Below are 22,554 nucleotides of genomic sequence, written 5' to 3' on the forward strand. Positions count from 1 at the left end.
AATATACAATGGAATAAAGATAGTGTCTTCAGCAAATGGTGTTGGGAAAACTGGACAGCGACATGGAGAAGAATGAAGCTATATCGCTTTATTACACCATACACAAAAGTAAACTCAAAATGGATGAAAGACCTAAATGTAATACAGGAAGCTATCAAAATCCTCAAGGAGAAAGCAGGCAAAAACCTCTTTGACCTTGGCCGCAGCAATTTCTTACTCATCATGTCTCTGGAGGCAAAGGAAACAAAAGCAAAAATGAACTATTGGGACCTCATCAAGATAAAAAGCTTCTGCACAGCGAAGGAAACAATCAGCAAAACTAAAAGGCAACTGATGGAATGGGAGAAGATATTTGTAAATGACATATCAGATAAAGGGTTAGTATCCAAAATCTATAAAGAACTTATCAAACTCAATACAGAAAAAACAAATAATCCAATGAAGAAATGGGCAAAAGACATGAACAAACAGTTTTCCAAAGAAGACATCCATGTGGCTAACAGACACATGAAAAAATGCTCAACATCACACATCATCAGGGAAATACAAATCAAAACCACAATGAGATATCACCTTACACCTGTCAAATGACTAAAATTAACAGGTTAGACAATGACAGATGTTGGTGAGGATGCAGAAAAAGAGGAACCCTTTTGCACTGCTGGTGGGAATGCCAACTGGTGCAGTCACTCGGGAAAACAGGATGGAGGTTCCTCAAAAAGTTAAAAAAAAACTATCCTACGACCCAGCAATTGAACTACTAGGTATTTATCCAAAGGACACAGGTGTGCTGTTTCAAAGAGGCACATGCACCCCAATGTTTATAGCAGCACTATAGACAATAGCCAAAGTAAGGAAAGAGCTCAAATGTCCATCGATGTATGAATGGATAAAGAAGATGTGGTATATATGTACAATGGAGTATTACTCAGCAATCAAAAAGAATGAAATCTTGCCATTTGCAACAACATGGGTGGAACTAGAGTGTATTATGCTAAGTGAAATTAGTCAGAGAAAGACAAATATCATACGACTTCACTCATGTGAGGACTTTAAGATACAAAACAGATGAACATAAGGGAAGGGAAGCAAAAACAATATAAAAACAGGGAGGGGGATAAAACACAGGAAACTCTTAAATATAGAAAACAAAGTGAAGGTTGCTGGAAGGGTCATGGGTGGGGGGATGGGCTAAATGGTCAAGGCACATTAAGGAGGACACTTGTTGGGATGAGCACTGGGTGTTATATGTAGAGGATGAATCACTGGATTCTACCCTGAAATCATTATTGCACTATATGCTAACTTGGTTGTAAATTAAAAAGTAATTTTTTTTTAAAGGAGTTTACTTCTCATATAAGTCAAACTGAAGTTGGGTCACATATAGCAAGACCCCGTCATTTGCCAAGATGTTTTATCTCTCCCTGGGGAATGCTTTTCATTTCCATTTGGGGTATACAGAAGACATGGGCAATCAATGTAGCAAGAGTTCTTTTACAACTGGAAGGAACTTAGAAGTTGTCTAATGCCACTCACCAACTGGCCAGAGTCTCCCCTAAGCCTCTTCTGGGGACGGTGGGGGGGGGGGGGTTACCTCATAGCTGGCCCATTAGCCAGTCCCCCTGGGTGTAGGGTCTGATAGACCCAGATTCTGAGGAGGGTCCTCCCACAGACACATTCAAAGAAGTGGGCACAATTTCCATCCATAAGTGGGGACCCCCATGATGAGCTTCTCAGCAGGAACTCCACTGTCTCACCAATATTTCATGGCCAGTTACTGGGGGGACATTTAGCTTAAGGCTTCAAGCCCATTCCCTTCCACCTTCCTCCCATGTCTGCTTCCCAGTCCTAACCCAAGATGCCTGCTTTACAGTGTTGACATAGATAACCTCTCCATGGTCAGCGGAACCCTGGTGCTGAGGACTGTTGCCTCCTGTGATAGTGTCCCAACCTCCACAAAAGTCTATGCTATCAGAAGTATTTATACACAATTTCCTGACCACATTTTTTTTAAACCAAGCATTTTGATTATCTGTTAACTCAGTTCTCACAGACAATGAATTGAACTTTTTCCAGGAATGAAATAAGACTTCACTATTCCCAGAAATCTCCAAAGAACACAGTGTCCGTCCAACAAGCTCTCTTGCACTCTGGGTAACGATGCTGTGGGTCCTCAGAGGCCTCTCTGGTTCCTCATGCAGTGGATAGCTTGGCAGGCTGATGTACTAGCTATTGTTGGAGGCTGGAGGAGAATACCCTGGAGCCAGATTCTCTTCACTCCTCCATGCCCTAGTGTGAGTAGATAGGCAAAAAAATTGGGGGCAGGAATTGACAACAGGCTTGGTTGCACACCAAGTAAAAACTTTCCCTACCTCTCCTCCTCTGCTCCCACTAGTGGCACGCCTTCTTCTCCCTAGTGGATCGACACAGTAGCTAAGCCCACATGCATTTATGCAGCCCACTGGGGAGCCTCAAGCAGCAAAGAACATATAGAACACCTTCTAGGTCCTAAGCCAGAGACCAGAGTGGTTAGAAAACAGCAGCTGCCAGTCAAGAACGCTGAGGAGAAAAACGGGGAGTGGCATCCCACAAACACCAAGCAAAGATGTACACACTACATTAACTTTAGCCTGAATGTAGCTCCAAAGGTCCGTAGGTTTAACTCCAGCCTTGGAATAAGACGTGCCCTTCAGGCCTTGGGGTATTGCTTCCATGCCTGACTCATGCTCTGATATTGGCAATTCTGAAACCCACATCCGTGGTTCCTTTGCCTGCAGGTATGGCTGCCAAGATCAGCAGACGGGGGTGGCCTGTGGCTTGAGCCTTAGCTTCAAAAGCCGCTATATTTCCTGTTGCAAGCTAGGACAGTATTGATGATTACAGGTAGCAATAATTGTAGGAAAAAGACAGTGTTAATAAATGGCTAAATTTTAATTTAAAAATATATCAATATTTGATGGAAGAAAAAAATCTTGCATGTACTAGAATGTATGTGTTCACCATGTATATGTGTGTATAAGTGAGTGAGCTAAGGCTTGAAACTTAAATTGTCTGTAATATTTTCCCCTGCTTCCTCACTGAAACGGTGCCTTGTAGGGAAAGAAGTTTCAGAGATCTCCACTACTTTCTAATTATGATTACTTCTCCTCTCTGGTTTGATATAAAGTACATACTTCCATTTAATGTTCTGAATATCGAATAAAGTCCCATATACACAGTGCATGTCACAGTGTCTGGCACATTGTAGATTTTCAACAATTATTGATTCCTGTATCTTCTTTTTCCCTTTTGTTTAAACATGGAAATCTGTCAAGGTTGGGAAACCCCCATAGGTCCTGGGCTATAAGAATGCACCTGCAGGTCTTTACCTTGATGAGGATGGTAAAGAATTGCTAGTCCTCAGATGGGCTGCCCAGGACTGTGGGTACCCAAAGTCAATGTCAATGCCATTGAACTCATATAGCTGGAGATGCTGGATCACTGAGTCAATGAGAATCATGTGGTTGCCTGTTGTGGCCACCTTGGTGGTGACCCTGGAGAAGGCATGATCCTTGCTGGCATTCAGATGCCATCACCTTTCCCCTTCCTTCTTTCTCTGAGCTCCAAGAAATACTAGAGGAACCATCAGCAGCATATGAATCTCTGTCTTTAAATCCACCTCATCTCCAGCATTTACTCCCCATGATCTGATATCATAAAAATCCTCCTATAGAGCCCGGAGAGCAACAAAACTCGACTGGTGTTTAGGGCTTGCTGATAAACCATCCCTTGCAAGTCTTGCAACCACTCACCAGTCACATTTCATGTTCTCTCCTCAACTCCCAAATCCCTTTAGGAAGGGCATTATAATTCATCAACAAAGAAAGAAAAATGGCATCTCGTCCATTCACAGCATGTTCGTTAATTCTTCCCACCCTCTTTCTTTTTTCCTACTTTTAAGATCTGGTTTTCCTGCTACTTGATTGCTCAGAGTTCCACCAACACTCTATACTCTCAAACTTCTATGCCTTCGCTCACACAGGTGCCTTCTCTTGCAATGTCCTTCCAGAAAGGCAGAATTTGCCATTACTTTCTCACCATTTCTTATCACATCGTGCATGCTCCATCACGGCATTTGCCCACTGCACTACTCAGTTGGCTGTGTATATGTTTGTCTCTCCGCTAGATAGGAAGCTTCCTGGGACTCTCATTCATCCATTTTTTTACAGTGTCTTAAAAGGTGTCTTATGCTACTCAATAAATATTTAATATCCTTGAGATATCTCGATGATATCTAATATCCTTCATTAATTCCCCAGGCTGGCAATATCCCTCTATCCATCTTCTTTATTTTGTTGAAATAGGAGGATACATCATATTCTCAAGAGTTCCTCTTTTATAGCCCCTTCATCCTTGGGTATCCCAGATCTGGATCCTCAGTGCCTGCCATAGTACTCAGCACACAATATATGTTCAGTAAACACTCACTGAAATAAATTGGAGCATTGTAGATAAACATTAAGCATGTGCTATGTGTAGGTCTTGTGTAGGTTACAGACTCCTTCCATAGAGCAGCCTTTCCTATTGGTTCTCTACCTCTAGTTCTCTGCCTTCCCTCATCCTATGATCCTAGGAATAAAAACTATGGACTCCATTCAGCTCTTATTTGAAGATAAATAAATTTCTCATTTCCCAGTTCTAGCTTTTTCCCTATTCTGGAAAATCTCCTGCTGATACACTTCTGGGATCTTTTGTGCCACCTTCAACCACAATTTTCTTCACCTTCAAAGTGCTTCAGCCTCATCTTCCTGAGATCAGTCCCTAGGCCAACTCCCCATAGAAAGAAGAGGTTCTTATTTCTGGGTGTCGAAGTCCCACAAGCTAACCATCAAAAGCATAACCAGGTTTTCATTCCTAATGAGGAAGGACAGAGAAATGACAGAGTGAAGTCCATTTTAGCCAGGCATGAGGAAACTGCCACCAGAGTCAAAATGGTCTTCTCTCAGACTCATGGTTCTGGCACCAAAAGGACAGAATCATGTCCCCAGGAAATCTTCTCTTGGGATCCTCTTTCTGCTTCTCCAAGGATCAACTTTATGCCAGCCATTCAGATTGGAACACCCACTCATCCTTTCTGGAGCAGAGGGAAAGAGGCCAGACTGAGTGGAAGAGAGCCTTCCACTTAATACAACATGTGTATGGGATCTTGTAGAGAACCTTGCTTTCTACCTGGAGACAGCCTCATGGAGGGAATGGTGGACATTTATCCAAAGACATCCATGAGACTCTGGAGGTTACTGTTTCTCCCCCTTCCCACAAGCCCCCAAAATTGTCAAATGCATCACCTATTAGAAAACAGAAAATGGGATCTCCCAAATGGGGTTGACTTGTCCCATTCTAATCTCAGGAGGAAGGCAATTCTTCTAGAAAGTTCCTTAAGTGAGGTGAATTTCAGTCAGTCTTTGAAATTACTTTCCTTTTAAGTCCCTCTGGCAATTCTGGACTTTCTTTTGCTCACTGCCCTTGGCTAAGGAGCTTCAGAGGGACACAGACCAGAGCACAACAGGGGCTTCCAGTTTAGAAGTAAGAGTAGGGAATGAGAAATAGAGGATTAGAGCAAAGAAGCCAATTTTTCTAGAAGATAAAATTACTGCCGAGGAAAAGGATGTTTTTATTTTTGTCAAGGTAGCTTAACATTTTCTTTCCTCTCCTCCAGAGCCACCCTTTCTATACTGTGTACTTTAGTCCTGAGTGGGGAGGTGGTCCCCAATACTACCTTTGGATTTCAAGTCCACCCAGGGTGTCTGTCCTGTCACTCTCCCAGGTATTTCAGAACAAAGTACTGACTGCTGCTCGGGGGCCTGGAACTGGGAAATAGGACATCATCATTCCACTCGCAGGGCATGATCTTGTGATTGATCAAGCAGTGAAGGCATAGGTGAGGTCTACACACAGGCACAGTCCCACGTTCTCTGGCATGTATTTGGCAGGATCTGGGTACTGGGACCCGTTGGTAAAGTAACACACAAGTTTCATAGCTACACCCGGACGGGAAGACCAGAAGGAAGGAGTTGGAAGTCTTGAAACTCGCCATCTCCATGCCCTGGGACTTTTCCGTGGGCTACCAGGAAAGGAGCAACAGAAACACTCTGGGGATGCCAGTTCTCCCTCTGGTTTTGGGGCTGGAGATGTGAGGAAGGCAGACAATGGGCCAATTTGGTGAGGTAAGACTATAAGCCAAACCCCCTTCTCAAAGACCTAGGAATGGAGTGAGAGCAAACAAATAGACAATAAAAATGGCAACTGTTTCCCACGAAGATTTCTAATTTCTGGAAAGTTAGTGATGGATCCGTTCTAAACTAGCACATTCTACTGCTACCTTAATTCCACACCCTAACAAGAATCGTCCTGATCCTCAGCAGCCCTCATTACCAATGCCATATGTTCCCAGTGACTACGGATGGTCCCCTGCTGATGAATTTCAGGTTACTCATGATAACTTGGATTTTCTGTATCTCAGGATTGAGAACGTTCCAGAAATTTTACCACTAACGAAAGATCATGGCTTTATATCATTGAGGCTAACCACTAGAGAATGAATAGAGGTGATACTGAGGCAGGAACAGTAGCTGACAGGGCAGATGGTGAGGATGTAGGTGAATTGCAGCTGAACTAAGATCTGTCCCTTTGGCAAAAAAAAATTGAAAAAGAAAAGTCTGTATCTCTTATAAGAGAAACACAACAAAAAGGAAAAGGAATGGCCAAAGTGCTTACATTAGTCAGTTCCATTAGATCAACAACATCGTAATGTCGGTAGAGGGGAACGATGCAATGCTGTGGAGAAAGGCACACCTCCGTCCACCACCACCACCCATGCACATCTGGACTGAGAATTCTTTGCATCTTTCTTCCCAGATACATCTTTCTAATTACATTTCTGGAAACAATTTTGAGTCCCAGAGCCACACCAGTTCTTAGCTCCCCAAAGGCAGCACTACTGTGGTCGAAGAACCCACTGCAGATGATTGCTCATAACCTACCATGGAGGGCAAGTTCAGCTACTGGTCTTCCTGCCATCAGAAAACCGCTCTGGAGCCAGAGGCTCTACTTGATAGAAAATCCCTAGGGAGCCAACGCCACGCCTCATTTATAATTGCATGCGTCCATGCCTTGCACATAGCAGACTTCATCACGTGGCAGCACAATAAAAGTATTTAATACCTTGAATCTGGATCTGATTTTAACACTAACTGTATGACTACCTGTCCACACCTCACTTTCTTCCACTGTAAAATGAGATGGGGTTTCTAAACTCAAAAGCAGTCAGGCCCAGGCAGGTAAAGTGCGTATGTGAGCAGCCTGAAAGCACCATAGGAAGGATAATGTCTATGAAAATACCAGAAAATATTCATTAAAACTGTGCTGCTCCCTTCAAAAAGAACCACATTTTCTGATCAGATTTGTTCTCAGAGCACCAGTTGGAAATGTTCTCTAAAGTTTCTTTTTCTTCTCTAAAATTCTTGAGTCAGAGACTACTCTGGTTCACGTTCTTGTCTAAGAATGCAAAGAAGAATGTGTTGGAAGGGAGAGGGCTGGGAGAGCTGGTCACCTCCAGCCAGAGTTCGTCATGAAGGGACTGTTGCGTCCTTAAGGTCTGTGCAGTGGGTCCTCACTCAGAGATCTCTGCTCCATGTTCTCTCCCATTGGTCAATTCACAGATTTCCCAACGAGCGGGCGCTAATTTTCAATTTAGAATAAACTACTACAAACATAAGGCAAAGAAGACATTTGGAACGAGCAACAAAGACATTTGGAGATTCTTGATTTATTAGTTGCAGGAAGTAAGACTCTAGTGCACAGAAGGGTCAGATTAGTCTAAAATGCTGCGGTCAGCCCAGAGAAACTGTAGGGTAATCCCAGAGTCCTGCAGTGAGGGTGGAGACAGCTGCCTCTCACCTGTCTAGACAGAGAGGGCAAAGCCCATTCTATTGTTGCCCATGTCATAGATAGTGTAATATTCCTTGAGGAAGACATCTCCCAGAGTCCACAGGGGCTGCCCACTGGGGGAGGGCAGGTAGGTGGCCTCAATCCCAAGGGTGCAGTAACCATTGTTCTGAAGAGACAAAAGACATAGGGATATAACATTTTTGCATATAAAAGCCTTTCCCCACAGGAAGTTCCCACCCTATATTCCATGACACTTGCAGGGTCCTCTGGCTTCTTGTTCACCCTCAGCCCTGCTACTGGTGACTCCCCATAGGTGTCCAGACATGATCTGGGACACGGAACAGCCGTTTGGGCCCATCCAATCCCATGTCCGTGGAGCCCGGAGTGCATACGTACGTTGAGGACATAGGCAGAGGGAGGCAGAGGTAAAGGAGACCCGCTGATGACGAAGGTGATGGTGGGCATGCTCTGTATGGAGTTGCAGTTGACCACAAACTGAGAGAGAGGAGAGGCAGAGCTGTAGCGTGCCAGGACACGGGGGGCCCAGACAAAGGGCCCCAATCCCCCTTTCCCTGTGAGACTTCCTTCCTGACCTTCCAGCAGAGGCTGAGAGCATGGAAGGCAAAGCCCGATTCCCAGGCACAACACTGACCAGGTGCTCTGCTTTCCTGGGTCTACCTGAGCACATCTCAGGTTTGGAATGTGTTGGTATGGCCGTAAAGAGTTAGACTCATTCCAGAACAGATTTCTACCTTCAGAAAGTGCAACTTACAGAGAAGAAACACAGGCCCAGCCTGTAAAAGCATGCTCTCACACAATTCATATCCCTGCTTGTGTGCACCTGTCCACGTACTCATCACACACACACACACACACACACACACACACACACACCCTGAGGAGCCAAGATTTGGTCTGACTAAACGAGACTCTTGCATGCTGGAGGAGCAAACTGCAGAAGTGTGTACAAGGGGAGCAGGGGTGGGGACGGGAGGCTGCTCAGATAAAAGCCAAAGGAGTATTTCTAGGTAAAAAGAAATCTCGGTGGAATGGGGAAATGTGGTATGCCTGCCTCTATCGGCACACGTCAAATGACACTGGCCACACCAAGGTGAAATGTGCTCCTAGGGCTGCAATGGAACAGCCGTCCCTCCTGACAACCATTCAGCCCATACTCACAGTCTGGTTGGTGTTACTCCCTCCCCTCACCCCTCCTTGCTTTGAGGGTTCATGCCTGAAAGGCCATGCTGTGTCCCCACTTAATCTGTCCTGCCAGGGGTTTAGTCCCCCACCCAAACCCCTCTTCCTGTGCTGAGGCTGCATCAGTGTGCAGAGAAATCCTGGGCTTCTGGTTACTCACATCACCGTACTGAGACACCTCGGCTCCTGTGGCCTGCAGGAAGGAGTTCATGTACTGCTGGGGCACAGCCAGCACGTAGGTCCCTGTGTCCACAATGGCCTGGCAGCCCTGGGAGCACAAGCCGGTGGGCTGGTTCCCAACGAGAAACCTGAGAGGAACACCAGTACAAGAGAAATGAGTGGACTACTGCCACACGCCTGTGCCATGTTCACCCTGATCTCCCCAACCTCGGAGCTCCGACATTTCTGCCTCTTCTAGGAAGCCTGGCCACCCCACGACACAGCTGCCCTTATAATGTTGCTGTGCCTTCTTGGTCAGGTAACCCTTCCAGCTCTGACTGAGAGGCCTGGGGAGGCAGGGCTTATCTTCCTTTATCTTATCTTCCTTTTTCTGTGTCTTACCTTTCTATATCTACCTATGTGAGGTCCACACAGTGCCAAAGCTGGGTATCACTTCATAAATCACTTGCGCATCTAATATGTGCAAGACATTCTTGCAAGAATTATCTGCGATACAAACAGGAGAAGATTGTATTCACTGTTTTTAAAGAGTACCTTCTAAGAGACATGAGACAACACCATACGTTAAGCTACCACTTAATGCAGTAGCTGGTAATCTCCGTAATGTGGTCCTATGTGATTCAGTCGCCGGCTCCTTCTCTACCCTTCCTCTTCAGTCCATGTATCTTTTGGGTACTGTTGGTGAACCAAGGTACTTGGATGTAATGGTGAATAAGACACCTAACCAATTACCTCTCTCTCTACTCTTCACATTGGGCTGGTTGCACTGTGACATACCCAAAGATGAGGAGATGCAAGCTGGTAAGACTATGGGACTGAAAGAGAGACTGGGACCCTGAGAGGCCTTTTCAAGGGAGGTAATAATTCATCTGGGCTCAGAAGGATGTGCAAGGACACGAGGACCACTTCAGGTGTTATAGTCAAAAGAAAAGAAGCAAGAAAGTCATGGCGAGGTGCAAGGACATGGTCAGGTCCATGCTGCACATCCGGAAGTGGTGGGAAGGCTGTTCTGATAGGTAGGGCTCAGCTGTTGGATGGTCTCGACTACTGGCCAAAGACATGTATCTTTATCTGGCAGTGATGGACATTTCCTGAAGGCTTGGGGTGTAGAAGTAACTGATTCATGATCGTGGGTTAGGAGATCAAATATGCTTGGGCTCAAATTTTGAAATGTGTGAAATGTGTGACTTTGGATAAGTCACTTAACCTCTGAGCCTTGATTTCTTTATCTATGCAAAGAAATATACTGCTGACCACCTTATAGTGTTGTAGTGGAGATTACATGCAATAATATATTCAACAAATATTTAGCACATTGGGCACATAGAAAACACCCATGACGGCTATTACATTTCCTGATGAAGGAAGTGGTAAAGACTATGCTAATTGGGATAATGAAGCTTCCAGGAACAAAGATGTAGATTCACAGAGACCTAGGAATGACCAACCTGCTGACATGGCAAGGCTCAGTGACCAAGTCAAAAAGTTCAGTTGAGAGCTAGATGCCAAAGTCTACTGAGCTCCAGGAATAATCAGCCTGAGGGTTTGCTGATTCTCTTTAAGGGGTTTATGCCATGACAAGAACAGGAGATAGAGTCACACTGGAGGGACACTCTAGGGGTGTCCATAATCCATAGGAACTGTCCTCTGTACTTACTCATCGATGGCAACCTGCCAGTACATTTCCCGGGTGACAGGAGTCCAGACGATGTCACCAGAATAAAATTGGCTGTTCATTCCTCCCAGGATGAGCTCTCCACCATACTCATAGGTTGGTTGGCTAGGGAGAAGAGGAGAAGAGCGTGAGTTCCCACAACACACATGGCCAGGCAGCCCCTCCCTCCCCTCTCACTGTCCCTCTCTCCTTCAGACACAGTGGAACCAGAGGAAGAGGGGTCCCATCCTCTGACCTGCTCTTCAGGCTCCGCCAGGCTTAAGGCATAAGGGAGAGGAGTCTCCTCAGAGGAACACCCAGAGTATCAGAGAACTGGAAACACAGACTATGCCCATAAAAGAGGCGATGGGATTAGAAACCAGGCCTGTGAAAAGAAACTCTAAAAGCCTCCCAGGGACACCCTCCTGAGGGCAAAGTGAGAACAAGAAGAAACCCCTCAGAGAGTACCTGGAGGGGGCCTGACAGACAGAGATCTCAAGTGGGCAGTGATGGGGATGCTCCTGTCGTGCTCAGGTTGGTAACTAGACGGTGTTAAGAGGATTCAGGCCTCTTCTGTTCCCTAACCTGGGCCTGCCAGTCATTGAACATTTGGACTCAGGTCCCCTGGGGATCATGTGGTTAGGAAGATGAAGCAGTAAGTAAAGTTTGCCACAAGAGTTCAAGGCCAGCAGAGTAAGAAAAGTACTGGATTTGTGACCAAGGTATTTGCATTTGAGTCATGGCTTCACCCCTATAAGTGATGACTACAAGAACTCTTTTTGGAGCCAGATATGTTCTTATAAATATCATTTTGTTATAGTTCTCTTTATTCCAAATTTATATTTATTGTATTAAGAAATGATCATGTGGCTGGTCCTATAGCTCTGAATTTGGTGAATCTAATACAACAATCTCCACATTTACTTATTAAATGTTGAGGGATTGTAGTCCATTTTTAAGAAAAGAGTCATCTTGTGGTGCCTGGTGGCTCAGTCGGTTGGGCATCCAACTTCAGCTCAGGTCATGATCTCATGTTCACGAGTTTGAGTCCCATGTTAGGCTCTGTGCTAACAGCTCAGAGCCCGGAGCCTGCTTTGGATTCTGTGTCTCCCTCTCTCTCTGCCCCTCCCCTGCTTTCACTCTACCTCTCTCTCTCCCAAAAATAAATAAACATTAAAAAAATTTTTTTTAAAAAAGAAAAGAGTCATCTTATGGCTTATGGCCTAAAATAAAAATTCTTCTAGTGTATTTAAATAAAATTCCCCCCCAAATATATTACAAATCTTCAAAAATAAATGGATTGCATATGGCAAGTTATCCCCATTATGTCAGGATATGTTAAAACCTGGGCCTTGTTTGATGTTGAAAGCCCCCCCTCCCAGTGGCTCCTGGGTGGCTCAGTCGGTTGAGCATCTGACTTCGGTTCAGGTCATGATCTTATAGTTTGTGAGTTCGAGGCCCATGTCAGGCTCTGTGCTGACAGCTCAGAGCCTGGAGCCGGCTTGGGATTCTGTGTCTCCCTCTCTCTCTGCCTCTCCCCTGCTCGCACTCTGTCTCTCAACAATAAATAAATGTTAAAAAAATTAATAAAGTAAAATAAAAGCCCCCACAGTGCCTCATTTGCTGAGCCCTACAGGGCAAAGATGCTCACCGAGAGAAGTAGAAGCTGAAGATGGGCTTGGTGAGCTGGCCCTGCTGCACCATGCTCTCCATGACTGTTGGGCTATTCCCTACTGCCAGGTTGGGGTAGGCCATTCCCAGGATACCATCAAAGTTTGCATAGTAGAAGGGGTTGCTAGGTTCAATCTCACTCAGACCAAACTCCTGGTTATGGATGACGATGTTCTGAACCTGAGACAAGTGAAAAGAAAAGATTAACAATTCAGGGTAGACAAATCCTTCCCAGACTTAGGTGTCCGGGGAATGGAACCTAGACCCTTTTTTAAGGAGAAGAAATTGGCTTCTTTCATTGAGTTGGCTCAGTCCTAGCGTGGGGCATGGAAAAAGAAGGGACAACAGCATCAGCCAAACATACATGTCTTGGAAAGAAGAGTGTGGGTGTTGGCAAAGTAGAGGCCATTGTTTTTTGGAGTTAGAGTTTCCACTTCCATGGACAGTGAAAGGACAGTGGCTGGTTTTATATCGAACAATCTGTGTGCACAAATGACATAGGAACTGCGTGTGCTTGATGTAAAGAAAAGAAAATAGTGAAAGGAAGGTCTTCAAATACCCAGAGTGAAGTCCTGTGGAGGAGGAAGCAGATGTGCTCCAGGTGGTTGAGGAGGGCAGATAAGACCAAGGAGCAAATTCAAGGGGGAGGCACAACGTAAAGAACCTGCAGCAGTCAGGACTGCTGTGGGGCAATTCTTGTCTTGGGACAAAGGTTTAATTAGATGGCCTGTGGCACTCTTTCCAAGAGTCGGCTTTTAGAAATGTGTACCTAACTAACAACCTTTGATATCTCTGACAGCTTAAGAGTCTAGAAAAGGGGAGCCAAATGGCAGACCCACAGAAAGATGAGAACAGCACTTACAGTCACAGTGTCATATCCCAGGAGCACAGTCAGGCTGCCACTTCCATAATATAGTGTATAGGTTTGCCCATTGTTTTGGTAGGTGGAGGACATGCTGGGGTTGAACGTGTTGTGATTGGCTGTGCAAAGAGACAATGCAATGTTAGTGTTAACACATTTTCCAAAATACACGGAGGACACTTATCCCTGATGGCCTGGGACCATCAGACCAAGCCTGGGATTGGGCTTCAGCCTCAGACTCTGGGCTGAAGGCAATCAATACCCCAGAAAAGTCTGTCCCCTTGGGAAACAGATGTTGCCCCAATTCCTTCCAACCTACCATTTCCTGAAGCATGGGTCAACTCAAAAGTGCCAGGAATTGGGGCCCACAGGAGAGAGCTGAGGAAAGGGATCAATAGAGAAAGGAATGGAAGCCCTGGTCTACTTCTTTCGTTTTCTAGAGATGCAGCACTTGTGAAATACAGACCAAGAGCAAGATTTCCAGATGTTCTGAATTTAAGGAGGCTGAGATCATGGATATGCACCAAGAACTCTAGACTTGGATGATGGGCTTGTGCTTAATCCCAACTCTGCGTCGCCCTCTGCTCCTATCCATGGGTGGGTGGTGATGGTGGTATACTCACAACAGGCCTGGCTCTTGCAGTAGGTGGAGGGCACCCACAGGTTGGATGAACCCGTGTCAAAGAGGACCAGGAAATTTTGTGGTGGTGTCCCAATGCTGATCTCTCCAAAGTAGTAGGACTGCAAAGAAAAGTTTGTTACCCCAGTGTATTAAGCAGCCAAGCCATGTCCTAAAGATTGAGATGAAGTTGACTCACTAGAAACCACATTGTGGCCAAATTATATTCTTCTCTTTCCAGAAATTCTCTTTCACTTCTGGAGCCAGACCCCCTCGATATTCTCCATTTTTGTCCTTATATGCAAGATTTTGACCAGGTGAGAATTAGTCTGGCAAGACAATCTCTTCTTCCAAATGTGTTTTCTCCTTTGCCATAAGGTGATACCTCCATGGATTTGCCGTTCTATGCCAGAACATGCAAAGCTGGAGAAGCAGTCACTTTTTTCTCCATTCCCAGTGCCCATCTCTCTCTCTCTCTCTCTCTCTCTCTCTCTCTCACACACACACACACACACACACACACACACACACACACACACACCTCTTTCTCTTCCGGTGTTAGATATTTCCACACCATTCTCCTCCCTTGGTCACTTAGTAGCCAAGGTGCCAGAAATAAAAAAAGAAAGGTGGCTGGAAAAGCAAGAAGAGAACTTCACTGAGACACACTTTGAGTTCTAAGTGAATTTTAGCCAGTCATGTCACTGCCCTGCCTCTTCATCCACCATCTATAAAAGTGGGACTTGAGATAGGAGATTCCTGAAGTGGCTTCTAGATCTGACACTCATGTAACATCTCACTAAAGACAGTCCATAGGACACCAGTGTGTTGGGATGCCCTGAGCAGACACTGCAGTCTCAAGAACATGCAAATACTTGCTCTGAGCACCAGTGTATGTTCCCAAATGGGGAGCTACATAGCATCTGGAGCTATGGAGATTTTGCCTGGCCGCTTTGCCTGTGCTTTCCCTCTTTCCCCTACAGCTCATCACTAGGACTTCCTTTCGATTGCTCAATTGACTGGAACATGGTCATTCGGAATCTCCTAACCATGTAAATGGAGCTTTAGAGAGTGAGCCAGTAATGACAGGAAAGAAGGAAGGAGAGGGAATATGATAGTGTTAAATGGTACCAACTCATAACTTCTCCGGATACTTTCCTGAGGAAGGAGAGACTTGGGTTTAGTAAAAAGTCCAAAATCAGAGCTAATGAGAGGTCTAAATGAGTATCTGAGAAGAGTTATCAGCCAAGAGTTATGGACACCACCTCGACCCTCACTTACATCCAGGTAGTTGGTGAAGGGCTCATAAGCAACAGCATCATTATTGAAAAGATACTTGGCAGCTGGATCAACCTTTGGGTGGTTCTTCAGGAAAGTCTGTAGTACACCCCGCTCTTCCATCACCTGGCGGATGGACTTGCCTTTCTTCAGAATGATTCTGCAGAGAATAGGGCAAAAGGAGTGACCTCACCTTCCCCATGAAAGCAATGCCTTCATTGATCTGATGTGGGTTTTCAAACCTTCTTATACTCTACTCAAGAAGAGCCTCTTATAAGAAATCCTCCTGGATTTTAGTGAGTTCTGACCACTGCAGTCACTCCAGCATTTCCAGCATGAAAATGCACTGCAATATGTATTTGGGGTTTTCTGCTTACATATTGTTTACACAGAACAAATATCTATTCCTTCCCAGTCCTTCCTCTAAGCTTTATAGATATTGTACATCCTTCCTTCTTGTCCAACAAAACACCAACCCACCTTTAATCACACACACACACACACACACACACACACACACACACACACCATCCATTGTAAGTCTTGGCTTCCTGGGTTTTTCAGTTCATGGTGCCAAACTATGATCTGACTGCCTCTCCATAAGATCTGTATGGGAGGCCTTTGCTCTACCATAGCTTCTGATGCTCCCTCAGGGCTGAAGCTGAATCCCCATACAAACCTTTCCACACCCTGTGAGAGGTGTAGACAAACCAACAACAAGACCAGGATCTTCATGGCGTTGATTTCAATGGCCCAGAGACACGTAGGACACAGTGGCAGACCCAAGGGATGGGACACACAGAGGGAGATTGGATCTCTCTTTTATACCCTGATCTCCCTGCTCTTTTCATCTGAAAGCACGTGAGTTTCTTAACCTTTGTACCAGCTTGTGCCCCTACAAGTCCATGGATTCTGTTTGTTTTTCCCTCTGGTAAGTATCATGGCCTTTCTTATCCACTCTGTAGTCAACTTAAAAAGCAATTAGTGGATTTGCTCATCGAATCCACAGATTAGGATGTGATAACAAATATGAAATGCACTGGGAACAAAGGATCCTGGTGCCCACATCTACCGGGAAATGGGTGCTGGCAACTTCTGCCAAAACAATGGAACAATTTGTGCTTTGACTCCAAAGTCCATGTGCTTTTGGGAGATTTACAATAGACTCTCCACTTCTTCCCCTTTTCTTTCTTGTTCCTCTCATCAGACTCATCTATAGTCTCCTGAATGCGATTCTCATAGTCCATGACACTGATCTTTATTTTCTATCTCTTAGTTCACAATTAGCCAACACTTATGGAATATCTACTCTGTGCTCACCTCTGTGCTAAGCTCTGGGAGCACAAAATAAAATCAGAAATGGTCCTTGTATGCAAAGTCGGCATCCTGTCAAATGACTGACAGCCTAGCATTCACATATGTGTTGAGTGAACAAGAGGGAGAAGAACAGTATGATAAAGCAAGCAGAGACAAGGAGTGATAGCTTCTGGAAGGATGGAAAGCCTTCAGAGAAGAGGTAACATTTGAGGAAGGATCTTGCCAGATGGTAGTTGAGAAAGTAAGGAAAGTGGAAAATCCACTGGCGGCAGAAGCAGAGCCTGGACAACGGCACCCAGGAGTGAAGTGATGTGATGAAATCAGAGAACATCGTGACCAGTGTGGCCAGAAGAGCAATTTTCAACATGGCTCCTCGGAAGCCAGGACCCAGCCCAAGAACCTGCACTGGGGCTGAGCGGTCCTCATCATGCTAACTGTCGCTCTGGAAATTATTTTCTACTCAGGACCCATTGCAACGGAAAGGCCTGTAATGCTAAAATCGGAATACTCTTGATTCTGCCAAACTGTATTAAAGCAACGTATGTTCAGTATCCACAGTATTTTAACTTCTAGTCCATTGAACTATTTGTTATCATGCTCCATACTGATGGAGCACACCTTGGAGCACCCGGATCAAACTCCTGGAGCACAGCACTAGGTGTCTACACAGACGTGACCAGATGGTGAGGCAGACCCAGTATGCCATGCTAAGCAATATGGGCTATATTCCATAAAGAGTTAAGGAACCATTAATTTTTTTTAATCCTGGAAATGACACACTTAATACCTTCTTACCTTTTTTAATCCTGGAAATGACACACTTAATACACTTTACCTATTTGTAGGTATTTGTACCTATTTGTTTTCCTATTTGTAACACTTTACTAGCTTCTAGATTGTAGTGTTTTAGAAGCATGTGGTAAAAGTAGCCAGTTTATAAAATGATTCCCTACATAAAGTTGTAGCAGCATGAGAGATTATTGGAACTTTGTCATGAATCTACTCCTGAACACTTTGAGCTATGCACAAAACCTAAAGAGTTTCTAATTTCATATTTCTTTCTTTATACAAAGAAATTCTTTAAAAAATTTTTAATGTTTATTTATTTTTGAGAGAGAGAGGTACAGGGTGTGAGTGGGTGAGGGGCAGAAAGAGGGAGACACAGACTCTGAAGCAGACTCCAGGCTCTGAGCTGTCAGCACAGATCTTGATGTGGGGCTTGAACTCATGAACCACGAGATCATGAGCTGGGCCAAAGATGGACACTTAACTGACTGAGCCACCCAGGCGCTCCAAGAAATACTAAAATGGAAACTTGAAGGTCTACAGAAGATATGCTTATATCAGTAACTCCCACTTATTGGCTTTGTACCAGATACATGTTTCATTTAACCATTGTAACAACCTTAGAAGCTGATTTAACTACCCCATGATCACATAGTTAATCAGAGCTGGGATTTCAAGTCTGGTTTGTCTGGACTCAACCTGTATCTCAGCACAGCCCCTCCTCCAAGCCCAGGGCGCTCATGCTTTCTCTGCTTCAATGTGCACAAAAGCATCAACTGTATTTTGTTGTTGTTGTTTGTTTATTTATTTTTGAGAGAGAGAGAGAGTAGAGCACGAGCGAGGGAGGGGCAGAGAGAGAGAGGAAGGGAAAGAGAATCTCAAGCAGGTCCTATGCTGACAGCACAGAGCCAGACATGGGTCTCAACCTCAGGAACCATGAGATCACAACCTGAACCAAAATCCAGAGTCCGACGCTTAACCGACTAAGCCACCTAGGTGCTCCAAATGTATCGACTTTAAAGACAATGACAGATTTAGATTTGATTTCATTTTCTGTACAGAGGTATTCTAATTGCTTTTTTTCTACTCTCCTAGTTTTTCTTCCCACCTGCAGAGAAAATGTAACCCTGTATGCTGCTGCCTCCTGGTGGCAATATTCCTAACTCAACAAAAACAGGGTTTGGGAACCTTTTATGTAACTCTTCAAAGTCAAATGAGAAAGTGACAACAGCTCCTAACATGGTGTCCACAGATCACCTTCCTGTGCGGAGACAACCGGAGCCCGCTCATTAGTCATGCCCGTGGAGCTCGCGTCCTGCCCCCTTGCCCATCCGCGTCAAACCTTGCCAGGTGTTCCTGGGACTTGATCGCACATCTGTGCCTCTGGCCACCTGCCATTCCTTACTCCAGGCTCCCTTACAGCATTTACCAAGGCTTCTTTGCAGCGAGATAGTAGTACATGAGCTCTCAGAGTCTGTTTCCTCAGCATGAGATGAAATGGTGAAGCACAGACCAGCCACTGGCTGCTCCCAGAGGTACATCACTTGAGTACTTTTCTCTCTCCCACCTGCGAGTCAAGTCTTGTAGAAGCCTGGTCTTGAAACATCACCCACTGTCCTCAGCCCAGCGGCCTCCACTCGGAATCACCACTCAGAATCATCCACCAGGAGAGGGGAGACGGGAGCAGTATACACAGGCCTCCTTCCCCAGTTAGTCCGGGGATGTTTGGGCACCTTCTCCTCAAGGTATGGGGCCTATTCGGATGTCACTGCTGTAGCCCCTTCTAGTGGTCCAAGCAGGAAATATATGTATGGATACAGATATTTCTATATCAACCAATCCATATATAGTTTTAAATCATGATTTCATACTGATACTTCTGAGCCTAACGCCACAGGGTTCTTTCTAGCCTTTTCTGTTTTCCTATTTGTAACTACTTTCTCTGGCAGTGAGAAACATGGCCCTTCTTACCCACAGTGGATTTCCTTCTGTGTTTAATTCTGGAATGCATAGAAAGCAGTTTCAGAATATACGTGTCAAAAGCAAATTTGCTAGAGGCCAGTATTTGTCCATGGTTCCTCTTTAGCTTTTCAATAAGGAGGCAAAATGCCGTTTTCCAAAGTGACTAAGGCTAGCTCTTTTCTTCCCTAATTCCTTCAATGTGATTACGCTGTTGGTGCATTTTTAACACAGCTAAATACATTTGTTGCTGTTTGTGCTTTAATTTTGAGTTGCTCTAGCCCCACCACCACCATCCTTGATTTTATTTATTTGTGGGATGTGAAACACTCTCATGGTTCGAAAAGTCAGAATGACACAAACACGTGTACTCAGGTAAGTGGCAACCCGCCCCCCCAACCCTTTGTACCCCGTTCCTGATCTCCCATTCTCTCCACACCACCCTCACTCCACACCTGCCAGTACCGATTTCATTATTTCCGTGTTTATCCTTTCTGTTACTATTCTGTTTCTTTCCTTCCGTAATCTTTCTGTTACTTTCTATTACTCTGTGCACAAACGAGCAGACGTGTGTTTTCTTATGTCCCCTTTTTCCTTACGTGGAAGATAGTGTACTACGGACATTTCTCTGCACTTTTGTTCTCTTGACAATAATACAGATGCTGTTTAAATGATGTGCTTAGAGGACAACACCAAGAGGGTGTGAATGTAAATACCGAAGAAAAGGGACCCAGGGAAGAGACTTGGAGCTCCCCAACATTAAGAGATCAGGGATAAGAGGAGAAATCAGAACAGAACGCTGTGAAGGAATGACCAGTCAGGTAAAATCAAAACCCAGAAGCATAGTTAAGGAAGTGTGTCACTGGGGCCAAGGTGGCTCAGTCTGTTAAGGGTCCGACTTCGGTGCAGGTCATGATCTCACAGTTGGTGAGTTTGAGCCCCACTTCAGGCTCTCTGCTCTCAGTGCAGAACCCACTTCAGATCCTCTGTCTCCCTCTCTCTCTGCCCCTCCCTCACTCGCTCACACACTCACTCTCCCAAACATAAATAAACATTAAAAAAAAAAGAAAAGAAAGAAAGAAAGAAAGTGGATCAGGGAGGACAAAGTGACCAAGTGTGCCAGTGCTGCTGCTGCATCAAGGAGAATCAGAAGTGAGACTTGAACTCTGTATTTAACAACGTGGGCATCACCAGTGACCTTGGCAAAGAGTAGTTCTGATGTATTAATGGGAGGAGATGTTACACCGGTGTGACATAAGAGGATTGTGGGAAACCGCCCTGGAAGAGATTCTGGCTCTGACCACCTGCAAAGTGAGTGTTGTTCAAGGCAGAGAGGGAAGCAACATAATCCACACTGGAAAACATCAGCATGGGCTAGACCCAAACTCCCTCCTTCCAAAAACAGCAGTAGGGGAACGTGAACTTGAAAGGCAGAGCTGACAATTGCATTGCTCAGGTCATTTCAAGAAAAGAACTCCAGGGAACTCAGATGGATCCTTGTGTTTCCAGTTTATTCAACAGAAAAGAGACGAACTCCCTGTGGCTTTGGGGCCTGCTCATAACCATGAATGGTTTATGAATGTCTGGGTAAGAGCAGCTCCTGTCAGGGGATCTACAAGAAAAGATAAGGGCTTTCCCCAGCTTCTGCCTTCAACAGAGCTTAGGCTCCTTGACACACAGCAGAGTTTTCTGGGTTTTCTTTCTTTAGAGAGAGAGAGAGAGCACTTGTTGGAAGGGTCATCGAACTGACAGAGGACTCATTCCCATTAATGGGAACACAGGGGTTGTCCAAAGCAAGAGGAATGTGTCCTGGGGCTAGATGACAGGGCCAGAGGATGGCCTCCTGCGTTGGGCTTCTGTCTGAAGACCAACGTGACCAACCGGGTGGTCTGTGTCCACCTCAGAAGTGGTGGGCTCTCTTCTAAGAGTCTTGGTCTGCCTGTCAGGAGTGACTGTAATATTTCCGGAGGGGGTAGTCATCATTCCAGGGGCTACAGCTCTCTTTCCAAGGGGCACGATCTTCTCTCCAGGGGACTTAGTCTGACCATGCATAGAAACCATACTCATCTCTCCGTGAGTCATAGCCTCTCCAAGGGTCTCAGTCTTCATTTCCACAGCCACAGTGTGCTTTCCAAAGGACATAGTTTCACTCGTAGGGGTCACAATCCCACTTTGGTGGCCTGTAGTCGTATCTGCAGACTTCCTATGGGTGTTAGAAGCCATAGACTTTCCTTCTGAGGACAAAAGCCCCATATCATTGGTTCCAGTCGGACTTTCGGGGTCAGTTCTTAAAGAATTCATAGCAGTTGAGAGCCAAAATTTTGGTGAAGGAGTTGAGCTGAACTCTAGAGGAAATCATCGGAACAGGATGAGAGTCCTACCGCTTCCTCCCCATCCTGTTAATTGCTGGCAGGACTACGACCACTCCAGGGCTGAAGTACTTGCTTCCAAAATCCAGAAGTGAAGTATTTCATAATGCACTGACTTGAGGGCATAGATAAAATCCCACCACATTGAAGCCCTGCTCCCTCACCTCATCATGTTGATATGATCCCAGGCACCTATGGGCACTCAGCACATTTACATTTCTGGGGAATGACCCCGAGAAGCCTGCCAGTTTTCTATGCTTAAGGCCTCACTTTGACCTTACTGATGGCACCTTCGGCAAGACCTTGCTGCCCCCCAAGGCCTAATAACAGAAACCTCCTGTGTCCCCCATGGTAGAAGGCACCAGGAACAACATGGAGGGCAAGGAGACCACTCCTGACAGCATTTGGTAAAGAATTGGGTTGAAGTCCCATCTCTGCCCTTGACTAGCAGTATTGCCTTTCTGAGCCCCAGTGTCCTTGTCCCTAAAATGATAGTTATAAATCATCTCAAAGGATGCTGTAGCTGTAGCATGCCAGATTCCATCTCCTAACTACCAGGGCAGTCTCTCCTATCAAAGAGGTTATCAAAAGAAATCTGACTTCCTCTTCTGGCCCTTGTCCCATGAAAGCAGGAGGAAGCCACAGAGAAATAAACTGACATATATTGAGCGCTAACATTGAGCCAGCAGTTTTCACTTCTTATCTCATATAGTTCTTATAATAATGTCATGAG

General features: G+C 45.2%; 1 protein-coding gene across 1 annotated transcript in view; it reads right to left on the reverse strand.

Moving 5' to 3' along the window:
- Positions 1-7,797: 7,797 nt before the first annotated feature.
- LOC102964203 (pepsin B-like) overlaps positions 7,798-22,554 on the reverse strand; it is a 28,948-nt gene continuing 14,191 nt past the window's right edge. Inside the window, exons 5-12 of the mRNA XM_042998176.1 lie at positions 15,394-15,550; positions 14,117-14,234; positions 13,494-13,612; positions 12,612-12,811; positions 10,964-11,086; positions 9,287-9,434; positions 8,323-8,421; positions 7,798-8,092 (exon numbers count right to left, since the gene is read on the reverse strand). Coding sequence (XP_042854110.1) covers positions 7,940-8,092; positions 8,323-8,421; positions 9,287-9,434; positions 10,964-11,086; positions 12,612-12,811; positions 13,494-13,612; positions 14,117-14,234; positions 15,394-15,550 — 1,117 coding nt within the window. The 3' untranslated portion in view covers positions 7,798-7,939. The remainder of the gene's footprint in view (positions 8,093-8,322; positions 8,422-9,286; positions 9,435-10,963; positions 11,087-12,611; positions 12,812-13,493; positions 13,613-14,116; positions 14,235-15,393; positions 15,551-22,554) is intronic.

This window comes from Panthera tigris, chromosome C1 (genome assembly GCF_018350195.1).
Source record: "Panthera tigris isolate Pti1 chromosome C1, P.tigris_Pti1_mat1.1, whole genome shotgun sequence".
NCBI classification, from domain to species: domain Eukaryota; kingdom Metazoa; phylum Chordata; class Mammalia; order Carnivora; family Felidae; genus Panthera; species Panthera tigris.